Here is a 16,878-nt window from a genome sequence, read left to right on the forward strand (position 1 = left end):
CTGAAGTGTCACGCTGAAGAAACATAGTCCCAGAACGACTTCAGTTACATTTCAAGAAAATAAGAGAAAACACCCACATGCCTGAGTCATAGGGATGTGCTTCCTCTTCCTGAGCTATAACCAGCAGGCACATCATGGAGATGCCAGTCTGAAGTCATGCTTCATGTCATTGCTGTCCCATCTGGGCCTAAGAGTAGTGTTGCAGAGCCTCATTCACAAGGTTTCAGGGTACTGAACCACTTATACCTGATCATTAGAGAGAGATGCCATGTGATAGCATTTGATACTCTGCTTTGTCAGCGGAACTAGTTTGAAAGGGAGGAAGGTAGACATGTCACTCCTACATAGTGTTCTATTTTCCTTCCATGTACAGGATATTCTAGGCTTTATTACAGTTTTCCAGCTTTTTTTCTCCAGTGCTTGTATTTTGTCTGACGTGGAGAGGGCAGGTTTCATAGCATGTATTCATGAATACACAGTTTAGCTTAAGAAAAAAAAAATCAAACTATAGGCATATAGTCATCAGTTCATTAGCAAGGCTGATGTGTAAACATTTTCATCTATAAAATAGGATTACATAAGGACAGTGTCACTAACAGTAATGATATTGTAGCACTTTTTGGGGGGTAACTGCACACACCTCATTATAATTTTAGTTTTGATTCATCCATGCGCTTACGTGTTCCAGCCACGTTCAACGTAACAGTTCTGGTCACAAACCAAGACCACTTTGTACTAGGCACAATACAAATTTTGAACAAAGATGGTACCTGCCCTTGAAGGGTTACAGTCAAAGTATTATCACATATTTACAGTTAAATAAGGTTACAACTTTCACAAAGAGTAGGAATTCATGACAGAAGTGGTGTCACATCTGCATGATCCCTGGCATTATCTGCAAGACCTCTTTGATTCCTTCCATGTACAGGACATTCCTGTTAAAGGCACTAAGTGGGAAAGATACAGGAGCTCAGATGATGCTTTTGGCATTGTATGAAGTCTGATAAGCATAAATAGACATTGAAGTGATTTCTGATTCTGTAAATCTGTCATTGTTCACGTAAATTAAAATGGAAAAACTTACCATACCCACTTTGCCTGCCTGTCTTGTTGAGAAAATAAACCAGGAATCTCTTTAATTGCAAGTGTTTGGTGTCTAAGCTTAGGAAAGAAAAAAAAAGTGCAATGGCTTTAATGAGAGGAGAAGACTGGTAATTTGTAGTTTTTAATTACATCTGTTGACTGTTGATCAAGGCTAGCTGATTTTTAAGATCACGAGCTGTTCTTTTCAAAGCAGCGCTATGATAAAAAGTAGGCTTGTGGAGTGGTCTCGTATTTCGTCTTCATGTTTTTTCTGTCTTTGTTCTGCTGTGGAATGGTAGTTTTTGTAGCTGTTTCAGCATTGTACTCAGGGAACAGGCAGACAATTGCTCTAATACATCAGCTGTGGGTGGAAAGAGCTCTAAATTTGGGCTAACTTTGTGTTTCTTTTGCTCTTTTTATATCCACCTTCCTCTAGAGGTGCAAAGAAAAAGAAGAAAAGGATACAGAGGAATGAGAGAGAAAATCAGCACAGCTTAATGGGTCTCGATACTTCTGTATCATCAGTTACAGCTAATGGTGTTGAAAATGAACCTACAGCCCATGGGGTAGAATTGAAGAAAAAGGCAGTGAGAGGCTCAAACTTAAGCACAAATGGAAAGACAAATACTGCCTTCGAGCCTGAATGCTATGACGTATAGTTATAATTTCATTCCAAATACTGGTGTTATCTTCAGTATACACATTGAAAGCTGCAACTGCAATTTCACTTCTAGGATTAACAAGAAACAAAGAAATATTCAAATATGCAAAATGGCACCGGTCAAGACTTACTAATGGTGTAAAACTGTTTTCAAAGACTTTTGTTCTGGCTTCCTTGAAATCAGCAGAATTTGAATGTTAGCTCCTCACTGGACTGGTAAAATCTGAAACTGTCCAATACAATGTTAACCAGTTTAATATCTGGTTATACCTTAACTTGGGCGTTTCTGTAGATTGTAGATCAACCCATTGGGAGCAGAGAATCAAGTGAAAAAGTCTGATAAAGAGCAAAACAAGCTCAACCACTTCGTAAGTTATTAAATTAGTGCTTTAAAATGCATTGTAAGTAAAATAGAGGAGTGTGCATAATGGTAAAATTCCAAAGGAATGCTGGTATTGCAGTGTACCTGAAAACAAACTTTTAAAAGGTATTTTCCTGACATCAGATATTCCCTGGACTGCATTTTGCAGCTCCAAATCAAATTTTGAGTAACTACCTATGCAATTACCTTGTCTTCAGTGGGACTACTCATGCTTACCAATGTAAATAAGTGTTGCAAATTCCAGGCAGTTATATTTTTCAGATGAGGTTTTCTGCACATAATAAAGATGCATTGCAGTTTAGTCAGAGTTCCTGGCTGCTGTGGCAGCAGTCTTGCCAAATATACTTCCTTTTGTCTGAATGAAATATTTTATACCCGACTGTACTGTTTGTTTTACTTATAGTCCTTATTCACTTGTGTCATTAATCTATGGTTTTTTTACTTGAGTATTGTTGTAAACTTTAACTAATGACTTCACTAATTATGTACAGTGCTAAATAATTTTGTTTTATATTAAACAAAACACTTTCTATCAGTTAGTGTTGGTATTTTTTCTGGCTAATGATGTCCACTTTATTTTTACTCTGCTAGGAAATTCTTCCTCCTGCCCTTCTGAAGCAATAAATAACATAAAATTAGAAAGCCCTTATTTAGTAGGCAGGGCTCTTGATTCCATTAAAAAAAGAAGTGAGAATAACAATGTTGGGCGCTGATGTGTGAAATGCACCCAGATGTGGAGAACTAGTTGCTATATATTTTTGTATCTTCCCTGCACATGTTTTAAAGCCAGAAGAATCTGTAAACTTGTTTCTTTTGCGTAACGCACAGCAGCAAATACTCTTTTGGCCCTGCTTGTAATTGTTCTTTACTTATAGTCCTAGCTTTGCTTTGCCTTGCCTGGAGCCTGTCTATAGAGTCTTCCCCTAAATGAGGTTTGCGTATTTGCACTGGAAACTTATTAATGTCCCTTTCCCCAGTCAGAGGTGGTGTAAAATTATCATGGTGCTGGGACTGCCTGATTGTAGCAAGGCTCCAAGCCCCTTTGTCTCTTTGCTTTTGCAACGTGTTCCAATTCATCATTCTGTGTGATGCGGGATTTAAAGATCTTAGAGAAAAATGCTCAACATTGTATGTTTCTTAAAATGTCCTGGGTCACATTTAAAATAAGGGCAGAGCATGACATCAGTCTCCACGTCAGGGAGAGCTAGCTGAGCAGCAGCCAAGATCTGGGAGCTCATTGGAAAGTATTGTAAAATGTTAATTTGGCATTGTGGACACTGAAGACAGAAATAACACTTCAGATAAACACCACAGAGAGATGGTAGTTCTAATCAAAGGCACAGCACCTCCTTTCATGCTTGCGAACTAGGGCTCCAATTATGTTCACTGCTCTGAAGCTGAATAGAGCTGCTTTGCCACACTTTCCAAATTGAGAGGAGAGGCAGCAGCAGTGTCTTCCAAGGCACAGTTCCAAATGACAATTAAGCAGAAGGAATAAAATAAGAGCCAAACATGAAAATGCAGGGAGTTGAAAATAAACTTTTCATGTTTTCTTGTAATTGCAATAGCTTTTGTTTTTCTAATTTTTCTCTCACTACCACATGGTTGGATAGACACTTCTATTCCTTTATAACTTGGCACTCTGGTACAAGAGTTTTCTGCATTCATTTGACAGAATATGAACAAAAACATTTGAAATTTAAGAAAATAAAAAGTCTTAAGTGATCTTTCAGTGTTAAAATTAGAACCTTCAGTCTCAAATCTCAACAAATTATTAACGTGGCATGATGGCAAAGGCTGATACATTCATTTTAAGGAAAAATGCTTTTCAGCATTACTAGATTCTGTATTCTTCAGACATTGCCGTTGGGATTTTCAACTTACAAGAACAGATAAACCTTTTAAACAGTTTGGAGTGAAGTAACAGGTAAAAAAGTTTTTAAATTAAACCTTATATAATGCTTCCTGTTTCTGTGTTAATGTAACCTACATATGACTTAAAATAACTTTCAAATGAACATTTGTGTATTTGCTGAAAATCGTCTGAGTATTTAAAGGACTTACATTCCAGTGGAAAAAAAGATTTCCTCAAGGATTCAGATTGCCTACCAAAAATTTTCCTCTGCAAAATTGCTTCCTGAGTTATGAATTAAAATACAAGAGTCATAAAAGTCTATTTGTGCAGTTTTTAGAGGGTGATACAAGTTCATTACTGGAACAAAGCAGATAAAACCTTGTTTAAGAAAGGGTAAATATTAGATATTTGTAACTGCCTGGTGATAACAGCATAGTAAGGCTTTCATTGTTCTGGTGTTTTTAGGTTTTGTATGCGTGGTTACAACATACAGCTCCTATTACATTTTTATGATATGGCAGAGACATCGAGAACAATGCATAAATCAACAAAATAGGAAAGAATGGATGGCACATTTTTCCTGTTTCCCAATAGCCATCAGGTTGCATTTAAGGTATTTTTACAATAATTTGAGAAATAGACATCATAAAACACAATTGGTGTATTTGTAACATAACTTAATTCAGAAGGCAGTAAAGGATGGATCACAGTCAAATAAGGGCTAATGAGAACACAGAGGAACATGACAACTGAAAGTCTCTGTTGACTAGTGAACTAAATTTGCCGGCTGGACCCAATTGTCTGATGGAGAATTGAATGTCAGGATCATTAGGGTTAACAATGGCCCATTACAAGCAAAAGCAGACAGCTATGAAAAATAGCCGGCATGGTAGCCATTCTGCAGAGACCATGGATACAAACTTGATAATGAGGCACTTCATTCACTACATCCTTCTGCTCTAATTGCTAAGGTGAATAGGAAATCCTTCATTTAAGGCGGGAACAGACTAAAGCAAAAACACTTGTTTGGTAAACACAAAGAGTGGTGTGGGGGGTTAGTAATCCTTTTCTAGCATGTATGAAATTGGTATGTATGCAGTGCAACCTATTTTATGGATGTGGAAATCAGGAGGGGATGGAAGTATTTTCTGAATAGTGGAGGGAGGGTAGAAAGATTCACATACAGGTTTGTACTGTGCAGTTTTTCCCTTAGCATTCTGTCCAGTGACTATCCAGAATGTTTTGGACAGATGAGTTCCTGAATGTACACCTGCACTTGTAAAAACCTACTGTGTTAGTTCAAGGAGTCTTACTGCTTGGAGTATAAAATATGTGCGTTTAGGAACAAAACTGCTGCATGTGAGGAATAGAAACAAGAGGAGGTTTGAGAGAGGGAAATAAGCAGCTTCAGAAGAAAACTGCTCTCTGGGGGAGACTTGCAAGAAATGTGGCAATTAGAAATTGGAACTTAAGAAGAAGGAACAGAAGATAGAAGACATGTTATAGCAGAGCTTTCGTGGCTTCAGTCATGTTTTTTGAATTTGGAAATCGAGTTATTTAACCACTTCACTTTTCAATACATTTAAGTTTTGCGCCATTTACAGGAGCTTTTTGGATGAACTCAGAACCCATGTTGAATATTCTCCTGAATCTCTCCAGTAACATCTAACTTGGTACTGCCCTAAGTGTGAGCTACAGCCCAGAAAAACCCTTATCATCCATGGTTTGCAGTGCTGTAGACGAACCAGGGTAGATGAAGCTTTGTAACACAGGCACAGGTCTTCGGAGGGCACCTTTATAGTTGTTGTCTGTTGCAGTATGCACCTCTGCCTTGATTCAGTCCACTCCAGCTTCTCCATCCAGCGGCAAAACAGCTAGAGCAGAGATGGGAATTTCACACCAAGCATCAAGCTGCTGTTTTGAACGTTAAATGTCATGTGATCCTTTTCTTATGTGTAGATGCATTCTGCTCAGAGTGGCTTGGTCCTTTTTTCGGTCTGTTGGATGTCAGTTGCTTGCTGCCTTCCCCTTCAGAAGGGTATAGTTTTCTAGCTGTGACCTGCATACGTAAAGGCCCAGTCATGAAGGCTGCTTGGAGTTGATGGACCCCTATACAAAAGCTCCAGCAAAGTCAGCAAGGTTGAGGGTTTGAGGAGCAACATTGTCACTGTAGTTTATATGTTAGTGTGCACTAATGTTAAAGACTGGAAAAATACTTTCTAGAAATTAAAATGACAGCTCCATATTTCATCTAAACCTCCATCCACCTCATTTCATGTGACGACTTGGTCAGGCGAAATGAATTTGCACTATGTCTAGCTGTGTCAAGCAAGTTTACAAGTCCTGTCTAATGCTCAAATGCAACTACTCGGAAGAAAGTACAGATGCCACTTTTAGCGGAAAAATGTTTCCACACCGGTAAAGCAGTATCTGTAAAATCTAAGCTCTGAGCAGACATCGAGTTTTTGTTGAACTTGTATCGCCTGCACAGGCAGGGAGTAGAATAAAGTAGTGTGTAGCAGCTGTAAATTTTCTGAGGATTTATCTAACCACAAATACATCGAAATGGGGAAATAGGGCTATATTAAACTGTGCAAGATGCTGCTGGAACTCAGCCATTTCTGCAACATCCTGTAATTAATTTATTATGACAGCTCTGGCAAACTGAAACACCCAATACACTTGCGACAGACTGTTATGATATAGCTGTTTGAAAACTCTGTAGTCACATAAAACGCAGGGATAGATGGAAGGGGGGGGGGGGAAAGAAAGAAGACAGCCCAATATTACGCTTATTTCTCTGAATCTAGAAATTCTTCCCAGACTCACGTTCACCAACATCGTGGAGTTTCCATAGCAAAGTGTCAGTGCAGACAGAGGTACTAGCTGGAAAGGAAATTGTTGCAGAACGTACTGGCTTAGATCCTACTCTTCTGGGAGTCAGAAACTGAGAGCTAATGAGTTCTGTAGACATGGTCAACCGAGGAACCTCTTTTCACACATTTTGTGAGTCAGTGCAGGCCCTAGCTGTGTGTTTTGGTGATGAAATCAGTGAAGCTGAGACACTCGGTGTCGGTTTAACTTTCTTCTTGATCAGCCCATGTTTCTTTTTTTTCTGCCCATGTTTAAGACACTTGGTTTTGTTTAGTAACAGTGAAAGAGTTCCAATGAAATTGTCTGTGAGTCGAAAAGAGGATTAGTGCACATTTCTTACAAATAAGGTTTTTAATGTCTCTTACTGCTCTAGTTCTTACAGAGGTAACTGGAGTAGGTCCTCCCTGTATTCAACTGGTTATTCATTGTCTCAGCTCTCAGTTACAATGAAGAAGTACCGAAATTCTTTTTCTGGGAATACCTTCAGTCTTGAATATCCTGCTATTGAATACCCTGATTGGATATAAGGAAGAAGTTCTTTACTGTAAGGGTGGTGAGGCACTGGAATGGGTTGCCCAGGGAAAGTGTGAATGCTCCATCCCTGTCGGTGTTCAAGGCCAGGTTGGACAGAGCCTTGGGTGACATGGTTTAGTGTGAGGTGTCCCTGCCCATGGCAGGGGGGTTGGAACTAGGTGATTTTACAGTCCTTTCCAACCCTAACTATTCTATGATTCTATGATTCTATTAATCTACAGCTAAATATAGCCAATTCAGCGCTGCACAACTGCATAATCTGAAGGAAAAACCTCCCTCTTCCCTCCCAGATTTTGATAAATAGAACAGGTTCTTTTGCTTCTTTGCTTGCAATTGCATGTTCTAATGTGCACAAATTAAGCCTTTGCATATCCATTGGTGCAGATGAGCAGTGCAGGTTGTTGTTATCACCAAGCATTACTCACTTGGCAGTGTTTTTTTTATTACAGACTGTAATTGTTCCCTTGGTTCCAATTCGACCTTTTTTTTGTTTTGCCACTGAATCATGAGCCTTTTTTTTTTTCAGTGTATGCCATCAGGGTTTTGATGCCTTTGTATAGACACGGTATAAGGCAACTTAATTTTGTGTTCCACAATAATTTTGGTGTTTAATGGGGATATACGATCATGGGTGTAGTTGTGACATCAGCCCCAGGCTCATTAGAATAAATGCCATCTAAAGCCAAGCTCTAGCAGCCTGCATAAGCCTATAATAAGCTTATACGGGGGTGGTTAATCCCCACTGTGATTCGGTGTAATGTCATAATGAAAAAGTGACATCAGGGAAAGGGCAGAAGGGGCAGTAAGTGCACTCTGCAGTGTGACTGAGGGCTCCTGCCATCTCACAGAAGGTCTGGACCAGCACGTGGCCCTTGGCTGGCTTGCTGCCCATCTCAGGACCTAGTCACCAAAGGAGTCCCACTTTAGACCCCAAAGCTCCTAATTTATGGTCTGCATCCAAACATTTGGATGAGGATCAGGTGAGCTGCCCAGAAGGCAGGTCAGGAGGCAGTTGGCACACTCACTTATAAGGGGAGCTACTCAGGGCACGCTCCTCACAATGGAGGCTGCAAGATGACACAGAGCAAGGACGAGGCTCCAGCTTCCTGCTGCCCTGGGATGTGCTCCAGTCACTAAGCCAGCACAAGGAAAGAGAGTGAGAGCTCTAGACAGTGCCTTTTGCTTCATGCTTGGTTGAAGTGGAAGCTACAGCTGCATTTTTCTTGTTCCTTCTTTCAGGGTTAATGTCTCTGAAAGCAGAAAAAGCCCTCCACGTCTAGTTATTTGAGTTCAGCATCTCTGGCATTTTGCACTTTAGACTCTCTGGCAGCAAAATAATATATGTTTTCTAGTCATGTTTGGAAGCCTGGGCACCTGGCTCTTGCTGAGACTCACTTGTGGCAGTGCTTTTGACATCAGTTTCATAGGCCAAGGGGTACAGACTTGGCTGCCTCCAGTTAGGTCCCTGGGTAGCCCAAATCCATTGGAAAAAAAAGATGTCTGGTAATTCCCAGGTTCTGGTTATTGTTCATATTCTGTGTTGAAGGACAGGTCTAAGGTACTATTTACTGATTGGTTTTTGCTATCACCTAGCAGCAGCTTGATTCAGTTTGCTCCATCAGGAGGGCTAGCATTTCTGACAATACTTAGCATTTACCAGTATTTTTTCGTGCCAGTGAAACAGGAGGCAATACAGGACTAGTAATGCTGACAGTCAGGTCATACCACTACAAACAGAGCTTTCTCCTGAGCCATGAAAAACTAGGAAGAGACTAAACTAGGAAGAGACTAAACTAAAAATCCCTTTTAGTCTAAAAGCACTTATGGGGTGTGCCACCAAAGACGATAAATCCGATGTTTAGTTCAGGTACTTATTCTAAGGACAAGTTTTGTATGGAGAAGAAAGTGACTATTTCAGCACATTGGGGTTGGCACACTGGTCAAACACTGTCAAGGTTTGGTCTTTCTGTAGGCTGACGTTGCTTCACTGAGTCACTTGAACTCTGACAGTTTTCCATGCTAAGAGCAGTGCTGTAACATCCATGAATGTTTGAGGGTATCTATCTTTTTTCTTTTCTGGTTTGGTCCTTTTTTGAATGTGTGGTGCTACATATCGGAAACTCATCTCTGTATCACTGAAGAAACATGCTCCTAATTCTCCTAATTCATGTGAACTGTTGGTATTTTCTGGAGCACTGACGTCTTTTCCCGGAGCTAGAGTCAGCTAGAAGATGATACCTGCTTTCTTAGGACCTGACAATACACTGTCACAGCTTCCAAATTTGAAGATGTGTGTATTTGTGCCTGAAACCATAGCTGAACAGTGGTTAACCTCACTTGCAGAGTTCCTTTGTGACTTGGAGTTTCTTGGCATGAGTACATCTTGCAGGGTCAGGTTGTATCCTGTGAGCTGAGTAAGAGACTGGTGAGAAAGAAAAAGAGAATTTGCTTGTCATTTGGACCTGTGCAAAACCAGTGGAGAAGTGCTTTAGCAGTGCACTGGTTGCCTCTTTGCTGCACGGTGCAGCAGTGTGGAAAACAGGCCCTGCTATACTTGAATTTGTAAGCAGTGGCAAATGTCACACGGGATTAAGGGCTCCTGGCAGGACGCGCAATTTGTGATGCTGCTCCCATTCTCCCTCCCAGCTGCCCTCAGTTTCCCGCTGGCCTCCTGCCTCTGTAAAAATCCAGCTGAAATGGAGAAATGGGATGGGTGGCAGTGTGCCAGATGCCCGGGCATCAGATGCCGCTTCTCTCTCTGACGGACACCCTGCTGTCCATGCCGGGGGTGACTCACTTCTTCACGCACTCATGCCTCTTGTAACTCAAAGAACTTATTCACTCCTGGACAAATTTGTACAAATATTGATATAGCTGCCTTGTTTTGCACCGGCCCTTTTGAAGGTTGGCTCTTTTGTTTAGCTTGGTTGGCTGGTTATTTGCCTCTATCATTGTAACTTTCTTTGACTAGAAAGGTGTGAGCAGAACTGGTTTTTGCTGCTTCTGTCCTAAGGAACATCTGCTCTAGGATGAAAAGCATTTAAAAGTGCTTTGGAAAGTTAATTTAAAGTTATGATCTGGAATTTTAGTGCTGTCTGAAAACCAAGAAAACTATTTGTCAAAACATTTTGAAATGATTATTTATTTCCTTTTTGTTGGATTTTATTTACAGCTGGTTTTGTGACATTTAACTGAAATCAGATTAATTGGCTTTAATCTGAAACTCTTGTCTAAATCTCAATGACCTAATTAGTTACCCTAAATTCTGTTTTATCACTATTTACTAAGAAATACCAGTAGTGACTTTACAATAATTTTGAAAAAGAAAGCAATTGCATTGTCACAGGAAATGCTGAGAGTGTTGACAGTTTTTCACTGTCAACATAGTGAAAATGTGCTTATTTACAGACCATGCTTTAAGAAAAATCTTTGTATGAAAAAGACTGACGTGAAATACCAGAATGGATTTGCCTCTTTGGCCGTATAACTGGTCTAAGTGAATAAAACTGCACAATAAGTGTGACAAATTTTGATTTGAGTAAGATTATTGATACTGTCTCATTTGATATTCTTTATAAGCAAAGGGGGGAAATAGATGAAACCATCTCAATGAGTCCATGCATAACTAATTAAAAAATAAAAGCAGCATTCAAAAAAGAGTTACCCAGGTTTTGTCATCATACCAGGGAGATATTGCAAGTGAGGTCCCTGAGGTCAGTTCTCTGTCACTTCTATTCACTATTTCCATTAACGAGCTGGACGACGTAGTAGTATTTATAAAACCTGTGTGTGACACCAGAAGCTCGCAGGCGCTTTGTAGGGCACGATCAGAATTAAAAATATTTTGGAAAATGGAAGTAACGGTGCAATTGAGAGAAATAGCAGCCAGTAAGATCTGTGCAAGGCAGAAGAAGGGGGAACCAAAGGCAAAAACATAAAATGCCCTTTCAGTTTTATTCCTGAAAAATGTTGAAGGTGATGGGTTCAAACACAAACTAAGTGAATCAACCACACACACTGTCTGTTTGAAAAAAGGTCATACGAGTGCTGGTATTAGCAGGTGTGGAAATATGTTAGTTCAGAAGAGGATTATTTCTTTCCAGTTTATGCTGGTGAAGCTTCAGCAGGAATACTTTGCTGTAGTTCTGGCATCACATACTGAAGCCAGTACACAAACTGAAAAGGGTCCAGGGGATGACAAGACATTCAGAAACCTATGAGGAATGTGCAAGGAACTAGATTTGTTAGTGTAGAAAAGAGATGAGGAATGGGAGGCGCAATAGGAGTGCTTAACTATGAGTAGGTTTTTACAGAAAGCAAGCAGTTAGGCAGCCCTGTGTGGTACGATCTATATCCACGCAATTTCATTACAAAGCACGTCTATTTATTTTTTTCTATCTCCCTTGTGGACAAGCTTAGTTTTAGCTGACATCAGTATGACAGAGCAAAAAAGTATTTTGGGGACCATTTAAATTAGATGGTAATATATTTCCTTTCTCTGTGTTATGTGTACTATTATTAGTTGTCCTTTTTTCCTCTAGCATCTGTAAGACCCATGAGATCAGTGCTGGTGCTTAACAACTGTTCTTTGAGAAAAAATGACAGTGGAAATGTTTTATTCATTATCTCCATCTCCTCTGTCATAAATCTCCAACAGGAGCAAAAATCCTGACCCAGAATCTTTCTTCAGAACTCAAGAGCCCATGGCTATTCAGTTTTAATCGTGCTGTTCCGATGATTTATGGCATGGCCTTAGGTAAATTGAACCTCCACCTCAATTTTCCTGTCTTTAGCTGGAGATACTAATATTTCTCCTATGGACAGCCTGAGAGCTAATCTGTATAAGACTGCCTTGACAATGTACAGTCCTTTAGGCCTTGTCTTGCAGAATCTTAAAACTTTAGCTGTCACGTACCTATATGACTCAGTTAGTAGTTGGACAACAGTCCATTTCCATGGTAGGACTAAGTTTTGAGGTGCATTTTTTAGAGTACATTTGTAAACTCATGTTTTTCAATTTTAGGGTTTGGATAGGCAATTTTGCTTATCCTATTTTTGGTGCTGGCAATATCAGACACAGGTTGAAAAAGCTCTGAAAAAGTCCTTTGTTTATAAGAGTGGATTATTCAGCTGTAGTTGGAGACTATAACTTATTACAATACACTCTCCCCTGGCAGCTATAATAGACTCTAAAGCAAGCCGCACTGGAGCTCCAAAAATCTGGGATGGGAGTCTGGCCAGAGAAACTCAAAGCCTTGAAGTATGTTCCATGGCAAGGAAAGAGAGGTTACTTTTCCCCTCAGGTTTCTTGCATTCATAAGTGATAATTACCATCAAGACAGAGAGAGAAGATAAACGCTGGATAAGCTGGCAAGGAAAGGACCCAAGTTGTTGTCCCCCACAAAGAGAAATGCCTGCCGTAGCATATAGGATGGTGTGCCAATTTGATAACAAAACAGAAATGTGTTAAGAAGTAGTTGAGGAGACCCTGCTTTCTTTACACTGCGTGAGATAATAATGCCTTATCAAAAGATTGAGGGGTCATGCCGCAATTCCAGCGTTTATCTCAGTTGTAAGCATGCCCTCATTAAGGAGTAGAAGTATCTTTAGATTGAAACAGGACTAATAAAGGCTGTAACCACTCAGGCTTTTGAAAAATATTTAGCCTGATACTATGATAGGAGAGGAGGATACTCCTGGTGGGTCCTGGCCTATGCACCTTCAGTTCATTAATTCACTGAGCAATATGTTTAAACTAAAATAAATACTGCAGTCCAATTGGAAATGTCTCACTGTTGGAGAACTTGGCCTTTTTTCATGTCCATTTTTCTTCTTTTGTGATCTTAGTCAGTGAATGGCTTGTAATGATCCCACATTTTTTTCTCAACAGAGGAATCTTTCTCTGCAACTCAAAATTAATGCTATTTCTGTTCAGGAAATAATGTAGTCAGTGAATGCAACCATTTGGCGGAAAGGAGGGAAATAATAGTCAGGAAATTAACTATACCGTGTTTTGGTTGGGTTATTTTCCCCACCCTTTCCCATTCCCACAAACCCTCTGAAAGCCCCAAATTACTCCAAGTATTAGTCTGAGAAATCACTCCTTGCTTGCAAGTAAAATACATTTTCTCCAGCTGTATTTTAGTTTTATGCTACACAGAGTACATATGGATCTTATGGCATACATGTTGAACAATCCCAGCACAGCCATTAAAATAATTTGGGTTTTGGTGGCAAACAATGAAAGCTGGACATTTCTCCTACAGGGGCTGCTGATGTACAGCCGAGTGCACTTTAACTGGCTGTAGTGTGCTGTGCACTTGGCCATGAGAAGGCTCCTCTGCTCTCTGGTCCAAAGTGCTGGAGCAGCTTTAGGGATTACTTCCATCCCACACTTCCTACCCAGGCATAGCCCCAGTTAACATTAAAATGTGGAAGTTCTACAAGCGTAAATATTTACAGGTTTCATTGCTGGGCAAGCCTCGCTGAAGTCAGGGGGAGCTGATGGGCTTAACTCCTCTGGAATATCATAGCAAGGACTCTCATTCAACTCTGCCTGAGTTTCAGTGGCAGATTCAATAGTAGCTGCATGTTAGAGGTCAGAAGAAGAAAGAGCAGCCCAAACAGGCAGGGCTTGAGCAGTGCCGGCCCCTTGCCCAGCTTTCTGCATGCACAGTGCTTACTGGGTGCCCCTGAGGCACACTGCCCTGAGGTCCTACCCATGGTGGCAGAGGGAAAGTGTAACTTCAGACTCTGGCTTCTCAGTTGTTGGTACCTTGTGTAGGTCATGCTGACAGCACACATTGTTCTGAGGCATTTGAAGGGCATCCAAGTTTTGGCATCATTAGATTATTGCCATGGTGCTCGGGCTGCAGATCCTGTATAATAAAGGAGTTTTACTTTATGTTCAATCACTTGTGAGCTGTTATCTGCAGCTTTCATCTAGTCTCCATTAATGAAAGAACAAATCATTCCAAGGACTAAATAGATGTTTGGCCATTCAAATATATGCAAAGTGATATGATTTATGGACGGAAGGAAGTTGTTTTGCAAGTCTAGAATTCCATTTGCTGTGGAATTTCAATTTAACAGTGTGAATCCAGTTAAATCCTGAAATATTAGACTTAAGAGTCCTTTACAGCCAGGGAGCAACCTTTGCCATACTTTACCAAGCTGCACTGCCTTTCAACTGAAGGCTCTTAATGACTGATATTTCTAAATATCATTCCATTTAATAAGAGGATGGTTATTTATTAATATTAAATATTAAAATTGCTGAAAAGAAGAAAATAACAAACTATTCTTCATGATTTTGCTGACAGAAAAAGAAGGAATATGCTTGAACTGCAGCAAGGAAGATTCAGGTGAAACTTTAGAAAGCATTGCATTAAGAATAGGGAGGCCTGGAGAAACTGAGCGTCTTGCCCCTATGGACATTCAAGAAGAGGCTGAAAAAATTTATACTGCAATAGCGCTTCTTAGTCTTGTTGCTGCATAAAAGCATGAGGATGACCATAATGACCACCTGAGATGCCTTCCAACTGTATTTTCTATTTTTATCACCGAAAGAATGTCCAAGACTCGCTCTTGAATTTTCTTGGCAAAGAAGATGTTTCCCTTTCACTGAGTCTGTGCAGGGCATTCTTCAAAGCAAGGGATGTGGAAGGCACAACTGGAAGAACCGTGCAAGCTTGACTGCAGCACAGCCGACAACTGCCAAACCATTGCATCATGGCCTGGCTTTCCAGCAGTTCCAGCCCTGTGGCAGGCTTCCACCTCTTAGGTCTGGAGGCATCGCTTTCTTAGACACTGCTCCTGAGAAGCAGAGTGGGCGGTTTTGCTGAGGGCCAGGAATGTGACTGCAGCTCAAGAATCCCCAACTCCCGGCTGGCAAGGTGTTGTGAAATGGCTTGTTTGAAGTGGATCAGGTAGGTCTCAGCAGCTCAGACACCAGGACTGAACTCCTGAGGTACCAGCATGACTGAGCATTTCCCCCTCTTGTTCTTTTCATCCCAGACCTATGCATTATTCTCTGTTTACCAAAACTGCCCTATTTGCAGCTACAGACACTGAATAGTCTTGGCAGATCTGACTCCGGGTTCTGACAGAGCTGGAGAGCAGCCCCTTCCAAACTCTCCACCCTGCAAAATGAAGCACAGAAATCATGAAAGCAGAAATGCTGGAAGAAAATCTGAGCAAGGCAGTGAGGATCTTCCTTATATTTAGTTCATGCTCCTGCCTTTCCTCCTAACATGGTCACACTAAGGAACAAGGGTAAAAACAAGCCTAGATGTGGTCTGTCGTTTAACCTTCCTGTCCTGCCATCACTTGGCCTTTGGTGGTAGGTAGGATGCTGTCAGTATTTGTGGGAAATCAGAGATGAGGTTAGGTCTAATTCAAGTTGCTATGGAGATGATGATGTTGGGGGAAAATGTAACCTGGAACACATATACTTTCCGCAAGGGAAGAAACTTCTTTGGTAGTGCAGTCAATCAAGCATGTGCTTATCCTGTGATTGGAGAAAGTAAAAAAAGCCAGTCCATTTAGAGAGGGCTATGCTGAGATATCAGGTGACCATGGCACGAGGCAAGGACCTTTTCCCCTCTATGGCTGTGGTGAGCCTGGCCCTGGAGAGCAGAAGGGATTCAGAACAGCTCTGCCATCACCTACAGGTGGCTTCCACATCTATCAGAGAACTAAATATACCTTGGTTACTGACAGTCACTTAGCTAGAGAGGATGTGAAAATGAAGTAAATATTTGGAACAAATAACAATGGATGATTTCTTTTTAATGGAGGAGGTATAAATATCAGGGATGAGATGAAAATGAAAAGCAAAACTTAGACTACATGTAAATGGGAAAATCCTGACATTGGGATTGTGGCATCATCTCCTCAGGGTAGTAGTGGAAGCTCATAGGAACATGAGGCACTGCATCACAGGGAACAGTCCTGCCTTTTGCACGGATCATTTGTATTTCCTTGGCTTCTTTGAGGAAGAAAATTAAAAGTCATAAGCCTCCTTGGCCACCAATTCTCCTTGAGGATCCAAAGGAATGTTTAATGTTGACAGCTCAGCCAAACTGCAGCTTTGGGAATTCTTATCTATCCTGAAATTCTTATCTTCAGCTTCAGTTGTTTATATTTCCTGACTTCCTGTCTACACTGCTTATCCAAGTTTATTGTTCAGTTTTACTATTCCTTGTTTAACAACTGCTCCTTTACACTCAGGAGTTGGCGGTGCTTCAGCAGTGGGTGATTTCTCTGTTTATCTTCACCACCTCATTCAGGTGTTAGAAGTAACATGCTAACCTTGGAGCAATCTCAACAATCCCAAGATGCAAAGTTTCCCATACTTTTGCTGTTTCTTTTTTGCTCTGGTAGCAATCTTTTCATTTGTAGTATAGTTCTGGGCATGGTTATTGCATTTCTCTACTCATTTAAGCTTGGGTGGCAGGTCAATGGGGTTTTTGTTTGGGTTTTTTTCCC

General features: G+C 40.6%; 1 protein-coding gene across 2 annotated transcripts in view; it reads left to right on the top strand.

The window, feature by feature from the left end:
* AHI1 (Abelson helper integration site 1) overlaps positions 1-2,661 on the top strand; it is an 85,265-nt gene extending 82,604 nt beyond the window's left edge. For both annotated transcript variants that reach the window (XM_057407900.1, XM_057407904.1), the window contains exon 25: positions 1,520-2,661. In XM_057407900.1, coding sequence (XP_057263883.1) covers positions 1,520-1,742 — 223 coding nt within the window. In that variant the 3' untranslated portion in view covers positions 1,743-2,661. The remainder of the gene's footprint in view (positions 1-1,519) is intronic.
* Positions 2,662-16,878: the final 14,217 nt, after the last annotated feature.

The sequence above is a fragment of the Pezoporus wallicus genome, unplaced genomic scaffold, assembly GCF_028554395.1.
Source record: "Pezoporus wallicus isolate ANWC-B61680 ecotype Strahan unplaced genomic scaffold, APGP_CSIRO_Pwel_v1 contig_3817, whole genome shotgun sequence".
Classification (NCBI taxonomy): Eukaryota; Metazoa; Chordata; class Aves; order Psittaciformes; family Psittacidae; genus Pezoporus; species Pezoporus wallicus.